General features: G+C 35.1%; 1 protein-coding gene across 3 annotated transcripts in view; it reads left to right on the top strand.

Moving 5' to 3' along the window:
* Csmd3 (CUB and Sushi multiple domains 3) overlaps positions 1-23259 on the top strand; it is a 930239-nt gene that overhangs the window by 229215 nt on the left and 677765 nt on the right. For all 3 annotated transcript variants that reach the window (XM_050162609.1, XM_050162600.1, XM_050162593.1), the window contains exon 5: positions 20621-20828. In XM_050162609.1, coding sequence (XP_050018566.1) covers positions 20621-20828 — 208 coding nt within the window. The remainder of the gene's footprint in view (positions 1-20620; positions 20829-23259) is intronic.

Genomic DNA, 23259 nt, shown 5'->3' with positions numbered 1-23259 from the left:
TTATATAATTTATGCCATGCTACCTATAACAATCATAACAGCCTAGCTTTGCTTAATTTAAAAAATATTTCAAACATAAATAGGTCATTTTGTTTAAAGATTAACATCATATAATAACTTTTCTCTTAATTGTGACTCACTTGTCCTCTTATGTCGGTCATCATTTCAGTGATATCTTGGAGAAGACTATCGAACAGAATCATAATTATCTAAAAGGAGCAATGTCGAGCAGGTCTCAAGATGATGCAAAGTAATAAATACTTAATAATTGATTAATCCTTTATGTGGCCATATTGCTTTTGGATATTTGAAGCAAAGCAATTATCAATAAAAGGACATGAAAATTAGATGACTGTTCTTGTAATTTAACCTTTTTCTCTGTGTAAATTTCATGAAAGCTTTACTAAGATAGAACCAATATAATATAAATAGTAATAACTCTAATAATCTACAAATGTCTGCACTTCTTCATGGTGCCTCCCTTCAAAGGTACCTGCCACTCCTTGATGTTTCCACATTATGTAGAGGCTAGAAATTCTAAATTGACATGGAACTACTTGAAAGTAACATTTATAATTCATTTTTCTATGCTCAATTCCCAAACTGTGCTTGGTATTAACAGGTGATTAATAATTGCATGTTGAATGAATGGGTATTTTATAACAAATCTCTGTATGATTGTCATGTTAATAAAGTTGCTCAAACATACTTTTTCTTTCCAAACTAGCTAAAAAAATTCTTAAGTATATGATGACAAGGACTTTATTGTGAACTAAGATTAATCAAAAACTCTATACTCCCAGTGTATCTACTTTCATAATGCAAGACAAAAACAATGCAAAACCACAAATGATATACAAAGAAAATAGCTTCCTGATAGAAAAAAAAAAGGATGGGGTGAAAGAAAATGTGATGTGTTTAGAATAGTGTATTCAGTAAAGGCTTTCTCTCAATGTTGACAGTTAAACTAAACCGAAAAGCTGGGAGCGAACTTCCCGAATGACAACCAGACTGAAGAAAAAAAGAAAGCCAAACACAAGACACTAATGTTAGGACTGGGTGTAGAGTTTGGCATATGAAAGAAGAGTGGTATGATTACTTTGAAGTCCACAATATGAGAGAATAGTTAGAGACTTGGTAAGGTATGCCGTGAGACTGGAGAGAATAAAGACACTTTGGAAGCATAGCAGAAGGATGGTAATACGTTCAGGATTTTACTTTTAGGTATCAGTTTTTCTGCTACATGGGATTCTTGGTCAAAAAGAGAATAAAGTTTTGCTAGTATACAAACTAAGAATAGAATACAATAATGTAATGTCCAAATGGAGTATATTTTTTTTTAATATGGGAAAAAGTAGACAGTCAATATCTCTTAGACATAACCTGAACACCACCTTCTAGTTGTGTAGGAAATGAGGGTAGGGAAAGGTAGAAATACAGAGTTCTTCCTGAGTGTAGGTGTAATGACAAAGCTGTTACCCATGATCTGCAACAGAGCTTGTTCAACAGATGGTAATTATGTGGGCAGCTAATTAAAGAGATAAATCCATAAGAAAAAGAAAGTATTATACGTTGAAGTAAACTTACATCCTTATTTTCTTCATATTTAACTTAAAATTCACATGACATATCTAAGCAGACATTGGAGACATTTGATACCATGATATTTTGAGACAAATTTATGAAGTCTTAATCTTCATGCAGAAATCTGTGTGTCTTATGTGACAATTACCGTGCTCCTACTGTATAAAGGGAACAAAGGCAGAGTCATGCATGGCACAGTGTCCTAAAGATGCAGATAAATAAGTACATCCCTAGCACAGAGTGCTGCATTGCTGGCCAAGCACCTGAGGTCAATTGTCACCTTGCCTGTGAAGTTAGAAAAGGATTCTCAATAGAAATCAAAACTAGGGTAATATTGTGAGAAAACTTTAAAGGGTCTGTTTGTGAGGAAGGTGCCAGATAGGAAAACTGTTGTCTAGAAGGGAGAATGTGGGAATTACGTATACTGATGGTAGCAGAGAGTTGCTGGATTCAGTCAGTGAAGAAAGACGGGGACGAGTATAAAAAGGACTGGGTCATTCCCACCAAATATGCAATGATCACTCAAGGATAACCCAGGCAGCAAGGTGATAAAGAGACCTCAGTAGCTCACGAGCCTCTCCTTCCTGCCTCCCTTCTGCTCTCCTGACTATTTTTAGAGTCGGCAGTTTTTGCCTACACAATTTATCTCAAATCTTTTCTTATCAAAGAACCATTTAATAATCACACTGAAAGCAATACTTTTTGGGTTTTATTCTTTTGATATCAACATTGTAACATCCATTTGTCTTCAATGTATTTTTCTATCTGCCTGTCTTTATTTCTATATTGTCACCATAGCATAATGTCACAGTGATGATAACAAACCCACTTATTTTATCATTCCACTGATGTTCAGTTTCTCATTATTTCCTAAAGACTTTACAGTGGACCAAAGCATGCTATCATTCTCTCCTTCCAATTTGCCTTATCCCTGTCAGATCTTTCTTATCTAATCTTTTAAAAGGTTTTCTCCCACAGAAGAATTTCTTTCTATTTTTTAGTTAAACATTTTGTACAATATATTTTGATCATGTTTTCCTCTCCCAAGACTCCTCCCGGATACTCCTATCTTCTTTTTCTACCTAACTTTATGTTCTTCTTTTCTTTCTCTTTAAAGAACAAAATAAATAAGCAAGGTACACACACACACACACACACACACACACACACACACACACACCATCACCACCACCACCAACAACAACAAAATAAGCAAAACCAAATCTAAACAAACATGCCCAAACACAGCAAAGTGAAACAAAAAGTCCACATGTACAAAATACCATTCAAGCTGTTTGTTTGTTTGTTTTTATTCTGGGCAACTGCTTCTAGGCATGGGGCCTGCCCTTAAGTGTGGCTGACAAACACATTAAGATTTTACTGGAGAAAGAAGACTTTCCCTTTGACAGAGAGTATCATTTTATAAACAACTTCTTGGTTAGGATTGAGATCCTGTGTCCACTTTTCCTTCTCAATGCTCGGGTCCAGTATGGATTGAACCTCTGCCGGTCTCATGAATTCTGCAAGAGCCTCTGTGAGCTCATATGTGCATCAGTCCTTTTCTGTCTAGCAGACACCGTTTCCTGGGAGTCATCCATCATCTCTGGCTCTTAAAATCTTTTCACATCCTTGTCTGTATAGATTCCTCAGCTTTATAGGATGCAAATTGATAAATACACTTCGTTGGGCACTTAGTGCTCTAGAGTTCCCTCTCAAAGTAATACACACACCTCTTTCTTTATCATGTAGCACAGTTTTTTTTAATTTTAATTTAGTTTAAAGGAATCTTAAAACACCCATCTTAATTTTACTTTTCTGTGGGTCATTCTTTCTCTTCTCTACTGCCTCCTTATCCTCCTGCCTTCCTTAGCTTCCTTGTCTTCTTTCATTTGCTCCCTCCCTCTGTCTCTGTGTGCTGTCTTTTCCATCCTCTTCTCTACTTGTGCCACATACAATATGACCCAGCAAGGATAAATGGGTTTGATGCTAAATTGTTTTCTGACAGTACTCTATATTTTATCTCTAATTCCAAATTATACTTGAATAATACATGCAAATTATTTCAACAATATATTTCACGAATTTTGGGGTACAGTGGTAGAGCTCCCATTTAGTATATGTGAGCTTCTGAATTCAATACTCAGCATTTCAAAAAAGAAACAAACAAGAAAATGTATTAAAATAAAGTCTAATATGTATCATTTTCACAGATATAAGTGTTTAATACTCATTGTTTGAAAACTTTATACATTTATCTGTGCTTTAATTAAATCTACCCCAGTTCTTCTATTAGGAATGGGTCCCTGTGTTCACATTCCTCACCCAATACTAGAATGCCTGACCAATTAACCCTTCTTCTATCTGCTTCACCCTTGTCTTGTTTCCTCCGAACTCGGTTTAATTTCATTTCATGTGCTTAAATTTCTTTTTGACACGCATGAATGTACTTTGTGTGCATGTATGTTGCCCTCAGATGCCAGAAGAAGGCAATGGATATCCTGAAACTGGAGTTACAGATGTTATAAAGCATTGTGTTATCCCGGGAATGAACCCCTTTTCAAGAGAAGCAAGTGTTCTTAACCACTGAGCCTTCTTTCTTTAAACCCACTGAGTCTACCCAGTGCTGCTAGTGTATGCGTGAGTGTATGACCATCTGCTAGAGTGTGGGCAGGCTCTCAGGAGGCACTCAGCCTGACTCTCCCTCTCCCAGAAACCATCAATTAGCAATTGCTCCTCTGCTGAGTGTGGGACTTAATGATCCCTTCCTGTCTTTATGCTAGGATTCAAGTTCATTTGACCTTGTACAGATCTTTTGCGTGCTTTGAGATCTACTATGAGCTCATGCGTACAACAATCCTGTCAGGTCAGGTAATATCATGTTGCCACATCCATCCAAAAGATCATAACATCTTTCATCCTTCCTTTCCTTATGGCTCCCGAGGCTTAGAGAAGAAGGTATAATATAGACATCCCATTTATAGTTTAGCATTCCACAGTCACCTACTCTTTGCACAATGATCAGTTGTGAGTCTCTGTGTTAATTGACACTTATTGAAAAAAATTTCTATGATGAGGGTTTAAATATGCACCAAACTATGGGGTTTTAATTAATTAATGTATTAATTTATTTTACATCTGAACACAATTTTCCCTTGTTTATCTCTTCCTAATCCCTTCTCCTACCTTCTCTCTGCCCACCAGCACTGCAAATCTACTCCTCCTCTATTTCTATTCAGTAAGGGGCGGGCCTCCAATGGGTATCAATAAGACATGGTATAAATTTGATGTATGACTATGCTCTACCCCTAGTATTAAGGATGGACAGAGCAACCCAGCATGAGAGATGGGTTCTCGAAAGCCAGCCAAAGCACTAGGGATAGACTCTGCTCCCTCTGCTAGGAGTCCAACCAGTAGACCAAGCAATACAACTGTCATTCATATGCCGAGAGCCTATGTTGGTTCAATGAAGGCTCCCTGAATGTCAGTTCAGATTTTATGGGCTTCTATGAGGTCAGATGAACTGTTTTTGTGGGTTATCTGTGTTCTCCATGTTTTCAGCAGGATTCCCCCAATTCAGCCCAAAGCTTATCTCTTGGGTGTTTGCATCTGTTTCCATCAGTTACCGGATGAAAGTTTGCAGGTGAAAATTGGGGTAGTCTCCAATCTATAAGTAAAGCCGATATCACTAGGCATCATTATGTCAACAGTTTTTTTTTTCTTTTTTTCCAATCTTGTTTGGTTCTATCTTAGGTCTCCGGGTCATGCTTCCTCTGGTTGCTGGCACTCCAGGCAGTGTCAGGGGTGAGCTGACTCTCAGGGAATGGGTCTGAGGTTTAAGTATAAGTAACAGGCTGTTTAGTACTATGTTAATCCACCAGAATTGCACTGGTAGGTTCTCTTCTAGGGCTTATAGCCTATCCAGAATTAAGTAATTAGTACAAGTCATGTAAGGGTAGATTATAAAGTTAAAACTTGTAGGAAAAGTTAGAAAGTAATAAACCATAAGAGAACAAAGATTTACAACTAAGGCATAGAACAAGATATTATCTATAGAAAGGTATTGTTATTTCACTGTATTTATAGGATTTGCATATATTTATCCTTTGACTTATTACCTAGCCTCTTTAAAAGATAATAGTAATATCAAATGTGCATTTTGGAAAAGAGTTTTTGTGTAGATTCCTAAAATAACTTCAATGAAAACATTTTTTGACATCTCCAAAGGTGAGAAAAGAGCAATAACACAGGAGTGTAGAGGTGCAAACAGAAGCTGGAGATGGCAAATATGTCAAAATCCTGATGTGGCAGGATCTCTTCAAGCAGGTGGCCTTGTTAAATTTCTCAACAAGGGCAATGTGTTGTATCAGTCTTGCTGGTCACCGCTATGTACATATTATATGAAAAATTTGCAGTGTAGTAGCTTTCCAAGGGCTGTGATTTCTAATACAAACCTATCTTCTATCAAAGATCCCATTGTAGAGAAAATGATATAGAGAACTAAATAAAAGATCCTGGGAAGACAGTTAATTACCATGATCAGTAGAATGAAATCAGTGTGGTTGCTTTATTCACCAGATTTACTTGAAAGATATAAGGAATAGTCTCAGAACTATTATATGCAATATTTTTTTTTTTTGGTTTTTTGAGACAGGGTTTCTCTGTGGTTTTGGAGCCTGTCCTGGAACTAGCTCTTGTAGACCAGGCTGGTCTCGAACTCACAGAGATCCGCCTGCCTCTGCCTCCCGAGTACTGGGATTAAAGGCATGCGCCACCACCGCCCGGCGCAATATTTTTATAATACAGTAAATTCTTTGTATATTAAGAGTAAAAATATTCTTATAGTAGTAAAAGAAATAATTTTGCCTGTGTATCTTATTCTATGAAGGATTTAAACTGAACATGCTTACTCTTCATTTGAGGTACTTATGAATACTATGTAATACTATGTAAATACTATGTAGTACTATGTAAATGCTATGTAATACTATGTAAACCTCATTTGTCTAATGAAAACCGACCTTAGAGCACAACACACACACACATACACACACATCTTACTCATTCTTATATTACTAATTACTGTTTTTATTTGAGTCAGCTTATCCATTTCATTCTATATGTAGGAAAGTCAAGACAATTTAATACTGTTATGGATATATGTATCCAGTATGGCAGGAAAGAAGGCTTAGGCATAATGCAAGCTGAAGTCCCTCTCCAGGACACAGAGAGTTCAGTTTCAAGCAGTTCACCCACACATCTACGTCTATATGCTTTATGCTTGGGAGTTGATCCACAGGATTAGAGGTGTTTATTCTGGGAAATAAGAAAACAGAAAATGAGGTGGAAAAGAATCTTGATCCTATAACTAACAGAAATGTGAAGTTAGGTAATTAATTTAGGAATATGCATGGGGAAGCATTGGGACCTACATCACTTCAGTATCTGAAAATCTGTATATATAGTTCAACTTGTTTTGATTTAGTTCACTTGTAAAGGTGAAGGTATTTTTTTGGTATAGTTCCAGAAATTAACTACGTTATGTTTGTAAACTGTAAAGTGTATAAAATCTATATTTTCAAGTTGTCGTTAAATGCAGCTAGAGAAAACATATAGTGAATAGATATGGCCAATTTTTTTTAATTTTTTAATTTTTTTTATTGAGAAAAGGAAAAAAAAAGTTTCTGCCTCCTCCCAGCCTCCCATTTCCCTCCCCCNNNTCCCACCCTTCTTCCTCTCCCCCACTCCTCTCCCCCTCCCTCTCCAGTCCTTGGACTTTCCACAGGGCAGGGAACCCTGATTGCTCTTTGGCCAAAATTTAATAACGTTATATTCATAATAAACAGCAAAGATCAAATTGGTCCATAAACAAATTGACAGAATACTTAAAATTGATAAATTATATTTTATACTTCATTATCATAAAGGATGTAAAGTGAATATACTCAGTTTTCATCCATGCTTATGATGAATGCATGGTAAAAATTTTGTTAGGTTTATTGAATAAGGATAAACAAATAAGATGTCAAAACTGTTCTAAGGGTGCTAAAGAAGCAATACATTTAAATAAAATTTTGAAATAATGTTGCTGAGCTAGAAAAAAGCTATAAAACTGCCAATAATAACCTTGCAGTATAGAAATATTGCATTTTCTATACTGATTTCTACAAGTTAACAAGCCACTTTACAAAGCGTGACTCAATGTGACTCAATAATTATAGTAAGTGATTATCAGTAAGCATACACCTGTATTATGAGTCAATGAATTATAAAAGGCATGGCAGGTCATTTTGTCGATCTCCCTGTAGTGGTTAACACTGTTGAGGTTGGAAAGTGATTCAGATATTAGCAATGGCTGTTCAAAATGTTGTCTTAACATTACATTGCCACATTAATAACTGACCACAGATGTAGTTCTTAAACAGTAAAGTTCTATCTTAGAACTTTGTAGATCAGGTCTTACTGATCTACAGTTGTGGGGCTGAAAGAGCTAGAGTCCTTTGAGGTTGTTCATAAATCCAACCCTTTACATTTCTCGTCTCTAGGAGCCGCTTTAGTCTCTGGGTGCTTCACCCCTTCTTTTGATATTCACTGCCAACAGTTCCACATCTTTCTGTCACTGTTTTTTCTAAGTTTTACCTGCTTCTTCCGCTTTTTAAAGGGTGTGTGTGATTAGCCTCAGCCTCTTGGAATAATTAAGGGCGGTCTCCTCATTACTTCACGAGAACCTTACTAGTGCAATAATTGCAGCAGCTGATTACCAGCTATTATTGCATCTTTAGGACTAATTATCAATTGCCAGATAAAATAAAACCTTCACAGGTTTCCAGGGATTGTATCTTTGGGGCAAGATAGTACATTAGAAAGCACACATTGTTTACACTATTTAGCTGAATCTTGAGTTTTTTTTTTTTTTTAAAGAAGTTACTGTGGTATAGCAGAGATCTCTGAGTTATTAAAGGGTCATGTGAATAGGACTGAAATTAAAAATTAAAAATGTAGTATCTAACACATTTGCATAGTGTATATATTCAATCAATAAAACTGTTAAAGCCAGTGAATGTGGCAATTAATTTGGAGCCTGTAGACTTCAAGTAGAGAAGGAAATGATGTCTCAAGAAGGAAATCACATAATTGGAATAAGTATCTCAGCTGGAATGATTGACTTCCTTATGGATCTAAGAATGGAAAGGGATGTACTAAGCTTGAAATGACTAATGTCTCCTCATACAATGTTATTACCTGTTAATTGATTAAATCTTTACAGCAGCACAAACTATCAAATAGTCCAGATTCAAGTTTGAATACCTGATGACATACGAGGTATTTGAAAAGGTGGTAATGACATTTAAGTCTAATTCTAATTTTTATCTCCCCCTTTTTATTGAATATAAATTCTTTTTTCATACAGCACAACCCAGCCACAGTTCTCCTCTCTCTACTCCTCCCAGCCCCCCCCCACCTTCCCTAGATCATTTCTCCCTTCACTTCCCTTCAGAAAAGACCAGGTCTCCAAAAGATAGTATCCAAATATGGCCCAACAAGATACAATGGACAAAGCCCAAATGCTCAAATTCTCTTTTCAAGGCTGAATAAGATAATCCAGTAGGAAGGAAAGGGTCGCTACCCAAGTGTTTAATAAGATTTTTATTTAAAAAATAAATCTACATTGTTTGAGCCCATGTCCCCTAGAATGAAGGTAAGCATGTCTTAGGAACACAAGCTTCAGTATCAAATCTAGCAATTATAATGTTTTAATCAGCAATTTCAGATAATATACCTTTAAGAGAAATGTTCCATTATTTGAAGATTTCTGTTTGTTGCATGCTTGGTTTGGAAATTTTCAGTACTGTATATCATTTTAAAGGTTAGATTATAAAACCTATTTAACCCCATATTGAGAGATTTCAAAAGAGGCTTTTAACTGTTGTGTTTTTCTTTATCGAATTGAAAATTTGATAGCCAGGACCGGATCATTGTAGTTCTTATGTGCTGACCTTATGACCAGTATGTACAGTGATAATGATAGTTGCATCTAATGAAACTATCACATAAAAGAATAGTTCACTCAGATGCACATAGTAAAATGCTGGCGGTATTAACACTGCACACAGACAGGCAATTTTTTGAAGCACAAGAGAAGCAGATGCACACATCCTTCCCAATATATAACACAGTTGATTGTGCATAACTAATTCTTTTGCTAATCTTGTCTGGTGTCAATCTTTTGCCTGTTACTGTGAAGGCTTCCTTTGGGGATTTAACAGCACACATGGCTGACCTGCATGCCTCTTTATCTCCAGGGCTCTAGTAAAATATTAGCACACAAAGCTAAATTGATTTGGAAACATAAGGCACAGAATGGCTGGTTTTATGCAAATGCTTACTCTGTATAAAAAAAGCCTTTGGACATCATTTAAGTGTAGTTTCACCTCACTAACTGGCTCACTGACATTTGGATGAATGCTAAAATTAACCATTTAGAAAAGCTTCAGCATTGCTGCTTCTGAAAATCCGAATGTAATTGTGGGTGTTCTTTATCCCTGTTCATTTTTAACACGTCCGCGCCGCCAAAGTTTCATTCATCATGCCAACAGAAACATTATACACAAGGACCGATTCTCCAGAACCCATTTACATTTGGCTTTGGTTTCCCTTCCCAGTTATAATTGGATTTGGGATCCATAAAGATTAGTTTGTACTCCCTGTATACATGCTAACTGAAAAGGTGACCTAGATAAATAGTAGGTTGCAGCATCATGAACCACAGGAAGCCCAAACTTTTACAAACTGGCCACTGATTAGCTACAGCTTTTGATAAATGTGTTCTGGATACAGGAAATTTTGTTGTTAATTTCTACTGTGTGTGTGTGTGTGTGTGTGCATTCATTCTCACCATAACAATATATGCATTATTAGTGCTAATATATGGAGTAGACTAAAACGTTGTTTATTTTTACATGAAAAAGTCATTAATTAGTAATACTGTAATTTTCCTATTGTTTCTTATACTTTTTAATTTTAAGATTGTGCAGATGAAATTGTGGGTTTCTCCAAAAATCTTGTTTTACAATATCAGGAATTTGGTGAAGGGCGAGGTAATACTAATAAGTGTATAACTATATGTAGTTTCCATGTCATTACATCAAATATAACAAAAAAGAGAGAAGGAAGCAATTACACTGTTAGAAACTATGTGTTCTTTAATGTTGTTCGGGTTTTATGCGATCTTGTTTGAGAAGTGTGTGTGTGTGTGTGTGTGTGTGTGTGTGTGTGTGTGTGTGTGTCTACAGGAAGAGAACTCTTTATCCTCCTGCCTCTGTGAAGAGTGGAGGTGAGGGTGTACAAAGAAAGATTCATGGAGTTTGGAGGCCTGTCAATCTTGACAAATTGTGAATTTTCAATAGAATGGTTTTGTCTTTTTGTGCACACTTCCATTTAAGTTTCCCTCATTTATTCTTTGACGGATTTTTAACATATGAAATCAGTTTTAGGTGCTTTTTTGCCATTATCCTTCTCCATCCCTCTCCCTCTTTCACTGAATTCCTTCTCTTTTCTGGCAGGTCTCCCTCTACTCCCCACTGGATCTCGTTAGAATTGATTATGAGATCCTTGTAGGAGATGAGTTACTGAACATATCCATGGCTACACCAGTGACTGAAATACCATTCCTATCGGCAATTACTAACTTCCATTAGATAGTCTCAGTGTTGCTATGGAACTCAAGGGCTTGTCACGTGCACATTATTAAATGCAGTAGGGTCCAGTCTTTTATTGGTGTCCACAGCTGTAGTGGTTTGTGAGTGAATGGGCATGGAATACCCAGGCAGTGTCTTTGTGTTGCGCATCTCTATTTGTTACTTTTCTTACACTCCCTTTTCATGATGTTCCCAGGGCATTGAATGGGTTGGTATGGATTTCTTATTTAGTATTGAGCATTCTGCCACCTTTTAATACTAGCATAAAAATTACATTTGAGCCTATGTAGTAGGCACTCCCTGCACTATTGAGAAGTTTTAGTACAAACAAGCAAAGTGAGCTCATTATAAGCTGACTTTTTACACCTCACTTTAAAGGGTGTGGCTGTGTTTATAGACATATATATTTGAGTTATATGTTTTATCTCTGTGTTTATGTGTATGTGCATGAGTGCAAAGGTGAAGGTATCTGTATAGTGTGCATATACATGTGTGCATCTGAATGCGGAAAGAATATGGTGAACTTGGTTGACATTCTCAGCCACTGTTCACCTACTGTTCTAAAGCAAGCCCACTCTTGGCTTAGATTTCCTCTATTAGGGTAGCTCAGAATGTCAGAAACACACAAGTATCTAAACCTGTCTTTCCTGCGGAAATAGGATTGATTTCAAGCTCTAAACCACCAAGCCTGGCTTCTCAGGTGTGAGTTCTAGAACCATTCCCAGATCCTCACGCTTTAAGGCAGCTTCCTTACAGACTGAGCTTTTACCTTAGTGTTTATATTCTTATTATAGATGAATCTTTTCTCAATTATTCATTTAAAAATTAGTAAACATGTTTTAGGCATTGCTTTGAATATCTTATATAAACTATTAAAATAATAGATATACATTTGTACTGGTCTTCTTTAATACCCCTTTATCAAAAAAACTTGCAATATAGAGACTCAACAGAAATATTGTTTATTTCTGTTTTTTATTGTTTCCATAAATACTTGGATATGTTATTATAACATACCAATAAAAATGAGGATGGAGTGGGAGATCAATGAAAGAGAAATCTTGATAGAGAGGCACTATGGGGTTAAGAGGAAGTGGAAATTTCTGAATGGAAATATAAATAAAAAAGAGTATGTGGTAATATCCTCCACCCACACAAAAGTGTAGTTAATAAAACAAAAACAGAAAAACAAAACAAAAAGAAAAAACATAGTAGTAGTAAAATTTCCAAGAATTCACAAACATGGCCCCAGCTAAAACTCCTAGCAATAATGGAAAGGGATCCCCTGTAATCAAATTAGTGAATACCCCAACTATTATCATAGATCCTTCATCGGTAACTGAGAGAACCAGATGAAGAGATCCACAACAAAGCACAGGGCTGACCTCCTGGATTCCATTCAATGAGAGGGTGAGGGAATATATGAGCAAAGAATCTACAAAGATAAGTAAACTATGTGTGTGGAAACTCATGAAATCTAGACTGACAGCTGTGGAGGCTCCATGGGACCAAACTAGTCCCCGCCCCCAATATGTGAGAGACCATGGTGAAGCTTTGACTATCTGTGAGACACCTGACAGTAGAACCAGGCTCTACCAATGGTGCATGAGCTTGCTTGTTTCAGCCCATTCGCTATGGTGGGATGCCATGCTCAGTCTTAATGCAGGGGGTTGGGGCTTGGTCTTGTCCCAATTAAGGATCCAGATTTGTTGATTTCCCATGGGTGCTCATAGGTAAGGGAGGGATGGATATGGGTTGGACTGGGAGAATGGAGACAGAAGAAAGGCTGAAGGAGAACTGTGGATGGAATTTAAAATGAAATTTAAAAATAAAATTAAAAAAATTGAAATGCAATATGGTAGTTCTAATAAAGAATATAAAAAAACTGGCTAGAAAGTTTTTTTTTTGAACAATACTACTAATTATTACACTGTGTGATTCAAAAACGTTTTAGAAAAGCAAAAAGGACATCTCTGTTTGTCTATGTGTTCTGTATGGTAGATTTCATATCTCCTTTTATATACATAATCTTTGCTATTGTATATATACTTCTTTTCTTTTCCTTTTCTCATGTTTCAAATACATTGGCAGTTTGTTCACTGGTTTAAGTTATTCTCCAAATGACTTTCTTTTAATTTGACTCATTTTTTTTTAAAAAAAATGTTTTTACCTTTCTCTCCTTCAATTTTTTTTTCTGTGAAATGAGAAAAACATTTGTCTCTTTGTCTAAGAATAGCATTCTGTTTTTCTCTTAAAGCTGCTTCTATACTGAATTTGATGATCTAGTTTATTTTCCAGCTTAACTTCATATCTAGTGATTTTGCATAATTATAGTATACAGAGTGATGTTTCAATATTTTTAGACATTGTGTCCTGGTCATATTTGAAAAATTAGCATCAGTAACCACTATGATGATCTCTTTTATTAACTCGGGATAGCATATTTGAGTTCACAACAAGTGTTAATCATTAGTCACCCAAATTAGGTGGCTTGTGTTTCATTAAATACAATTTCTTCTGCATTTCACAGGGACGAAATAGTTCCCCAAGCAAACTGACACATTAAAAATCCATACTTCAGGACCAGATTGAGGAGATCCCAACTCTTAAGCAGGCAGGCACTGTAGAATTCTTGAAATTACGCTGTCAGTTGCCTAAATGTGGCAGTTTCTCAAGGGACCTTTCATAGGCAAGGATTTGTTACTTTTTTCCTCAGTTTCTATTATCTTCTTCCTACTCTTGTTTTGTATCAGAAAATGAGAAACAAGCAGCAGCAGTGAAGCTGTCATTTAACGGGGTAGAGATGGCAAGGAAAAATGAAATGCAGAAGGCTGACAGTACCAACTCCCTGCCCCTGCTGGGACAATTTTGCCAGAGGGAGAAATAAGTCAATTGTGTTATCACATCACAGGACACTCTCAACACCAACAAACACAAGACTTCTATACAATACCTCTAACACAAACAAAAAGAGTAACTAAGGAACTGCTGGTAAAATTTGAGCCAATAAAATTTTACTCTCAAATAATGATGATTTGAAAAACAAGAAACAAATTCAGAACTTTCAGTCAATTAATATAAATGAGATTAGTTTTTTTTATTGTTCTAGGGAATTCACATTTAAGTATAGCTTATGGTGTCATTCAATGTTTATAAACATACTGACAAATTAAAAATAAAGACCAAATTTAATCAGATAATATATTCTCCAGATAAATATCAAATATTAACTTTGTTCTAGATTTTCAAGATAAAACGATGATTATTTTAATACTTATACACCAATGATGAGATCCCTGGAATTCATATTTCATTGGTGAATGAGAAAATAATAAAAATAGAGTAAAATATACTACTTGATAATGATAAATTGAATGTAGAAAATGTAATTGGTTATTGTGATACATACTGACCAGGATATTATTTTAAATGTAAGAATTGTTTGCCAATGAATATTGATAAGATGCATGACATCATATATTAAATCTTGAAAATATATTAAGGAAGAAGCTAGAAGGACTGTTTAAGGTATTAAAGTTGGTTGTAAGGAGTGATAGTGAACTTAAGTAAACAACAACAACAAACTCAAAAATAGTTTAGTTCCAAAACATTCATAGACTCTTATACCAGTGGACAAATCTTGCCTAGCCAGTGATTATTAGAGCTTGTACAGTTCACAGTTGTCCAAGCTTGTCCTTTACTTTCCTTTTGGGCAGAATGAATAAAACCTTCTAGCACTATATAAGCTACATTATAGGGATGAAGTTTCCAAATCGCTCCTAGCTTGAATTTTCCATATCCTGTGATTCAAGTAAGTGGAGTCTTCCACAGTAGGTACTTACCATTAGACCCTTGAGTAACTAAGAATAATTATAATGACCCCTAATATCTGGTGGTCTATGAGACTCTGTGGGAGAACAACCTCCAAAAAGGCAACACATATATTCTAGTGTACCTTTTTATTTTATTTATTCTTTGATTGCTGTGCTTATTTGGAGTAGTATTGATCTACAGCTATGCGGTATCTCTATTTAAACTTGCATATATAAATATGAATATATAAACTATATATATTTTTCTATACATATGTCATATTTTCACATATCTTATATATATTACATATTTATATCATAAAATATATACATACACATATAAGTATGCATTATGCACACACATGTGTATATATTTCTAAAAGAATAGGTTTCTGTGTGGCTTTGAGAAGGTATTTAATGTTAATTATTCCTCCCCATATTCTCTCCCCTACCCTGTTCTCCAATCTCAATTCAGCTGGCCATTCCTATTCCATCTCCCTTTTATGTATTACCAATGTACTATTTGTTCTTCCTCCCTTGCCATTACATATGGTTGTGTTCTGGTTTCCTGATTTCGAGGGAACATCAATTTAAACACACCTTTTAACAGAGCTGTTGATGATTTCATCTAAGTTCATTTAGTTTGTTCTCTGGCAGGTACAAATAATTGGATTACAGGGAAAAGAACAAGACATGGTCACAGGAAAAAGAAAAAAAATGGCACCTTTATTCCTTTGGAATGGGAGAGGCCTAAGGCAGGAATTCCATCAAACAAATGCAGGTTGGAATGTTTTACAGGGCTCTTGGCTGCTCCCTTTTTCCCTACTTGCTCCATTTAGAAACATTGCACAAGACTTTCTGCAGATTCTTCTCACAATGCCGTCTAGAACTAGATACATCCAACTCAGGGGCCTCACTTTTATTTTCCTTATTTACCTACTTCTACTCTAGGTTCACAGACATTTAAAATGGGGGAAAAACATAAAAAAAAGTATAAACATACATTATAGGCAAGCTCCAGGATTCAATAGGAAATTTTATTAGAAAACAAATTGGGTGGTGCATGAGGAAGAATGACATGTATGCATACACACACACACACACACACACACACACACACACACACCTACGGACACACCTGCATATACTCATGTGCACTCACACAATCACATACACATTAGGTGGTAAGAATACTGACTTTATTTTAATGTAAACCACAAGAATGCAATAAAGATATAGTACAAGCTCAGGTCAATTTCAATTGGAAATATCCTTGACTTCTTCATGGTGAGTAAAATATGATTGGAGCAGAGCAAAACAGGGCCTGGTATAATATTCCTTTTTTTTTTTTTTCAGAATGAGACATAAGGGGACATGACGATCAAGTCAACCAAGAACCTAAAATAAAGGGATTCATGTATCTGTTAGTTTTGCATTGGTAACAGAGTAATTGGTATCAAGAACAGACTCTGACTTATAACCTCTGTTATTAAATATTATTAAAATATATCTGAATTTAAAGATCTGTGTGTTCATCTGAAATGTTTGAGATATAAACACAGTTGAATGCCTGTGTCTTAACCACTTTAGAAGAAAGGGTTAGAAATAACTTAAATAACTTGTGCCTATTCCTGGAAAGATGCAAACCTTTAGTGGAAATGAGAAAGGCTCTATTGTTCTGAGAAATAGTTCATGTTCATAGCTAAGTTTATGATAATTTCCAAAACTCTTCAACTCAACGTATCTTAAAATATGTTAGATATAATAATAATACTTTCATGTTTAAACAAAATCCTGAGAATAAGTGAATATTGAGAGTTAATTCTAAACATCTTGTTCACCCATGATCTTCATTCACCACCATTCACTAGAAAGAGGCTTCTCTGATCACAGGTGTCATTAATATTTACCTAAGGGGATAAGTTTTACTATTTAGAAGGCAGTTTGATGCTTTGTCTGTTTAGCTAAACAGCAGTATTCAGTTTTCCACTAAGGCTTTTTCCCAGCATGGATACTTGACCAGGCATCTAGTGCCAGGCATGTATGCCCTCCTGCATAGTTACTCTTCCATGTAATTAGAGAGCATTTGGTTGCTACCATAATCACAGTGCCCACTGCTGTGTAAGTGGGTTGACTTTGTTTGGCAAAGAGAACTTTGTGACTGTGGGTTTCAGAACTGGTTAAGACAATGAATGCATTTTCCCCACCCCTGCAGTCTTCATATTACACATTCTGGAGCTTTGAAAAGTAGTCAGGAAGGAGGAGGCTTCGAGTTCCGTTTCATCTTGGTTTCTATATATTGCAGACCCATAAGTGTGTGATGTTTTCATCAACAAAATCTTTTTTTTTTTTTTGAAAACAGGTGTGAGCCAGTTTCTAACACTAAAGATAACAATGAAAAGGACTGACTGGTTTCTGTTTTTATGGTTTTTATTTTTGTACTCTCAACGAGACAGTTCTTCCACAAAATAAATTAGCAGATTCACTTCGTTTCAATTATTCTCAAATTCTACACTATTTAATAGGACTTCATACAAATAAATAAAACAATGAATGGCTCTTTAATGACATGGCATGTGCAGGAGAAAGTTTTTCAATCATTCATCAAAATTAAATCCCAATTGTTTGACATTCCTTATTCCTAGAATGTTTCATTTTGAAAATTCACTTGATATAATTAGTCCATTTAATTTCTATATAATTATCAGCCCATGAATCAGTAAGAAATAAAGCTTGAAATCCTAGTAATAACTCTGTAAACATTTATTTCTTATACATGTAAAAATATCCATCATAGCTTGAGTAACCCACTCAGACCTTATATATATATGTTGCCATCTCCAGTTTGTGTCACGTTAGACATACTTTACATAGCGTTATTTTAGCTACAGCTATGTTTACTTAGATGGTTTAACTTTATAATAAAGACACAGGTATTATCAGAAATCCAAAGAGAATCTTAAATGGAAAACTATGGCATCATGATTTTTATTATATATATTTATTTTACAGCCCAACCATAGTTTCCTATCCTTCCCTCTCTTCAGGCCATCCCCCCACCACCCTACTTCCTCCCATCCACCTTTGTCTTATTGAACAGGATTGGATAAAGTTTCAATGTTGTTTTGGTTTTTATTTCTCTAATTGTTAGGGCTGCTGAACAGTTTTTAGAAGTCCCATCATTTTTGTTTCTTCTTTTGGAAATTGTTCATATCCCAAACTCACCTGAAAGAAAGTTAAGCTTTTTTTAGTTCTTTACGTGTTCGGGATATTAAACCTCTGTCAGATCCGTCGCTAGCTTCCACCTCCCAAAATTGATTGTCCCTTTCGCTGTGAAAAAAGTTGTTAGTTTTATGATGTCTTACTTGGCAATTCTTGGCCTTAATTCTTAGGCAAAGGGATTCAAAGTCAGAAAGTCATGGGAGTTTGTGATTCAGCTAAGGAGAGTTGCAGAGATATACGCCATGACAAAGTCTGATGCTGTGTTCCATGCTTAACATCCGCAATTGGCCATAAGGAGTTATCTCCTTAAAATCCCAGTCCATTTCCCTGAGAAAACAAGCAGTCCTAGTTCTTGTTCCCCACTTCTACCATAAAAAGTTCCAGAAGAAACAAATAGCAAGGTGGAGCACGGGCTGAAACTGGTGTCTGAAAAGATGTGTTAGAGAAAAAAAATGGATCTTGCTGATTTTCAAATCTGTTTTATTTTTCTTTAGCTATATTTCTGAGAAGTTTGAATTTATATTTTCTTAAGTGAATTGGGTGACTATATGCAAAAAATATCAAGATCACTAATTTTCACTATCAAAATGAGCATTTCAGAGATTAAAAATAAATAAAACATTTAATTTTAGGTAAAAGCACACAAACAAAATATACTAAAACAAATTTTATAATTTTATCTTAAATTGATACTAATTGTTAATTCTATGGAATATCCTTTTAAAATTTTCCTCTATGTATTTGGGTTTATATTATAATGACATTTCTTCCCCATCCCCCCACCTAATCTTCTTGTATATTCATTATTGTTCTTTATAAAATTCATTTAAAAATTAATCTATTTAATTTTTTTCTTAATTATTGTTGTAAATTTTTTTGATATTTCATATATAATTTAGTAAGGAAGAAGGTACAGCAATATTACACAAGAACTAACTAGATAATGTCATTATTTTATGCTCATTAGAAGGATGGGTGAGAAGGTTTGGAGGGAATAATGTGAAGGGAGAATTATGTAATTATATAATAATCTCTAAAAATAACAAAGTGAGTGACACCATGCAATAAAGACAGAACAATATCCATCCCATTTACAAGAATGTGTAAAGCAAGCTAATCATGTCTTCCATGAGGTTATAAATCATGCTGCTAAATGAATAACGAATGGGGCAGAAGATGTTAATGCAGTCTGATTCACACAAGGTAGTCATGATGTTGTTCCCACTAACAACATCATGGTACTCCCTGTCTATTATGGAATTAAATAAAGTAAATTTTCCCTTCTCTATTTATTAAGGCTTTGAGGTGCTTCATTACATCAAATAGTAATTGGTCATTTTAGAAATGGACATTTCCTCAAATGACTTATACTAAAGGAGTTCTCAGAGCTGGCAAAAACAACAGCATAAATCATAATGCAATTTATTGCACAAGTAAATTTGTTACCTATTAGCCTGATTGGCCTAAAACGTGTTATGATAGGCAAATATTCTAACTTCAATTCCTTTAAAATGATCAGTCCTTTCTCATATAATCTCACATTAACACAGATGTTCATGTAAATATTCGCTCATCTCATAAACCACCAAGGGTGAGATCTATGTCAAGTTTTATACACATCAGAATGTAGCTCAAAATTTAAATTCTACTTCAAAGTTATATGTAATGTACATCTTCATATACACATATATGTACACATATATGTATTAACATGATGTATATTAGAAAAATATGTGCATTGCATTATGTACTCACAGACGATATATTTCCTGAGAATTTATAGTTAATTGTTATTCCCATTTAATTAAACTCCTTTGTATTCAATTTATTTAACTTCAAGTGTGCCCCCACCAATATTTTCCAATAGCTTTTGAAACACTCCACAGCCAAACCTTATTATATTGTATTTTCAAGCATGTTTTTTACTTTATATAAACCACATTAAAAAATAAAGACATTCTACAATCACCAAACCCATGTGAAAGGATTAACAGTTCTCATAGGTGACTTTAGGAAATACATTTCTTTGTTTTACACACTTCATCATTCAATCATGAGCACAAACTGGATGTTATTCCACTGAGACCTAGTTCTGGAGAGGAGGTTTCTTTTGCACTTACATGCGTGTCTATTGCCAACAGTGTTTACAAACTTTCAAGATGTACTTTATACTTATACATGAAACACAAAGATTTTTCACAGACTTAAGGGATGCCAGATTTGAATTCAGTAATAATATTGAATTATTGACTTAGTTAGCTTTGTCACAGAAATTAGATTTTAATGTGTTCTTATTTGTTTTAACAGCGGAAGATGCTTGTGGAGGAACTATGAGAGGATCCAGTGGCATCATATCCAGCCCAGGTTTTCCTAATGAGTACCATAACAATGCAGACTGCACATGGACCATTGTTGCAGAGCCAGGGGACACAATTTCCCTTATATTTACTGATTTCCAAATGGAAGAAAAATATGATTACCTAGAAATAGAAGGTTCTGAACCACCTACAATATGGTAAGTGGATAACTTGAGTTAAGAGTATTAGCTGGGCGGTGGCGGCACACGCCTTCAATCCCAGCACTTGGGAGGCTGAGGTTGGTGGATCTCTGTGAGTTTGAGGCCAACCTGGTCTACAAGAACTATTTCCAGGACAGGCTCCAAAGCTACAGAGAAACCCTGTCAAAAAAAAAAAAAAGAGTATTGATGTCATGGTCTGAAACATAATGGGGAACGCCAATCTATGTGGAATTGCCAGATCTGAGTGTTTAAAGAATCACATGACTTTCTGATAAACTATAAAGAATGATTGTCAGAACTGAGGGATACTATTATGGATTAAAGTACCAGAGTGACATTAGAATTTTGACAGTCAGCTTTTCATCGCTGTTTATGTCACTTGATTAGTAAGAATAATCAGTATGATATTATGACAAGGAAATCAAATTTGTTTCTCCTACTTCCTATAGTGCTGTTCTTCAACATGGTGGTCCAAATGTAGCCATTCCTTTAAAATTAGTTCTGGCAGTAACTTGCCTTAATTTGCATTAACAGATCATTTACTTATCTTGTTATAGCTGAAGACAATTTGTTTGAAGATGGAGTATTTCTTTAGGATTTAAGACGTGGTCTAATGAACATTTTACTTTCAAAATATGTTTTTCTGGAGATAATAATACTTTAGATAAAGTCTTTGCTTATGATGTTTTCAAATTATCATGCTGTTTTGAATGGGGTTTTGACTGAAATAATGATAAAAAATCAATAGAGAAGTGAATATATAGCCAAACACTAGAAGAGAAAGAACCACTGAAGTCAAGGAAAATGTGTCTCAGAGCAGTGGAGATTTATCTAAAACAGTTACATCCACAAGTCTGAAATACTGAATGATTATTTTTCTGAAAAGTATAGAAATTGACTCTAAGTGTGGATTGATTAGCTAAAAGAGTGTCACTTAAGCAGCGACTACAGGAATCCAACAAGGGGTCACAGTCACAGAGGAAATTACCACATAACTAGAATTTGCATGAAAATAATTCTGAAAGTGGTTAAAATGATAAGGAAGGTGGTAATGAAGTAGAAGCTTGTGCTCTTAATTTAAGAAAAAGGTGAATACAACGGTGATAGTCTATGCTCTGGACATTGTTGAAAGAAAGTCAGCTTTAGAATTTAGACCCAATGGAGTCTGAGATTCGCATTAAATACAGGAGTTTGAAATTGCATTAAAACATAGTATTGAAGCTATATGACATATAACTGTATAATCAGAAATTTCAAAAAAAAATGTAAAACTAATGTTCAGACAGTCGAAGGAAGATAGATCAGTGTAAGTACCTAAACAGAAACAATGATGTGAAGAGAAAGAAATAACAATTCTGGATATCTGCAATATTACCTGAGTTTGAGAAGGTAATTGTGAAAAGAAGACTAAACAAGTGCACTCCAGGAGTTCGGGTATTAAATTAGGGAATGCTATGTAACATAGAGAAGGCAGGAAGAATGTAAAGGGGGATTTTTCCATTGCTACCTGAAGAAGAAAAAACACTAGGCGCATGCTTGAAAAATTCGTAGTTCACTGGGCTTCTAATAATTTTTAATATATTTCAGCCAGAAATGTTACCATTTAATAGACAAAAAAGATAGATCATTCTCTACTTTCAGGATTTCGATAGATGCATTTATGTTTTTTATATTTTCCACAATAATTTTGTGCAAGAATACAATGAAACATAGGTTAATAATTTTTTAATTAGTAGAGGATTTAAAGAAAACTCTTTCAGAATTTACTATTATATGACAATTCATGTTTAGTTCATATAAAGACAAATAAGGATACCATAGATTTTTTGATACTTTTACTATTTTTCATACAAAATATATCCTATTGAAGTTAGCAAAGCATTCATGTTCTTGACATGGTGAAGAAAATGAAAATAGTCTCATTGCAATTGTTATTTTGTATTCACTGAACTCTAGAAAGAAAATCTAATCCTTATATTCTCTGGATCATTATGTCCTTATCCACTTTGGGAAAAACACTTTTTTGTGGGGCTGGAAGGATAGCTCAGTGGTTAAGAGCACTAGCCATTCTGAGTACTCTTCCAAAGGACAGGGCTTTAAATCCCAGCACCTACATGCCAGTTAACAATTGTCTATAACTCCAGTTCCAGGAAATGTGACACCCTCTTCTAGCCTCCTCAGGTATCATATATGCAGAATATATAGATACATAAAAGCAAGCAAAATAGCCATAAATATAAATTTTTTTTTTAATTAAAAAAAGTAAGTTACGGGCTGGAGAGATGGCTCAGAGGTTAAGAGCATTGCCTGCTCTTCCAAAGGTCCTGAGTTCAATTCCCAGCAACCACATGGTGGCTCACAACCATCTGTAATGAGGTCTAGTGCCCTCTTCTGGCCTTCAGGCATAACACAGAAAGAATATTGTATA

The sequence above is a fragment of the Alexandromys fortis genome, unplaced genomic scaffold, assembly GCF_014885135.2.
Source record: "Alexandromys fortis isolate MF-2015 unplaced genomic scaffold, M_Fortis_MF-2015_v1.1 scaffold_17, whole genome shotgun sequence".
In the NCBI taxonomy this organism is placed as follows: Eukaryota; Metazoa; Chordata; class Mammalia; order Rodentia; family Cricetidae; genus Alexandromys; species Alexandromys fortis.
Note: the sequence above shows the minus strand (reverse complement) of the source record. Positions and strands in the feature narration are given on the sequence as shown.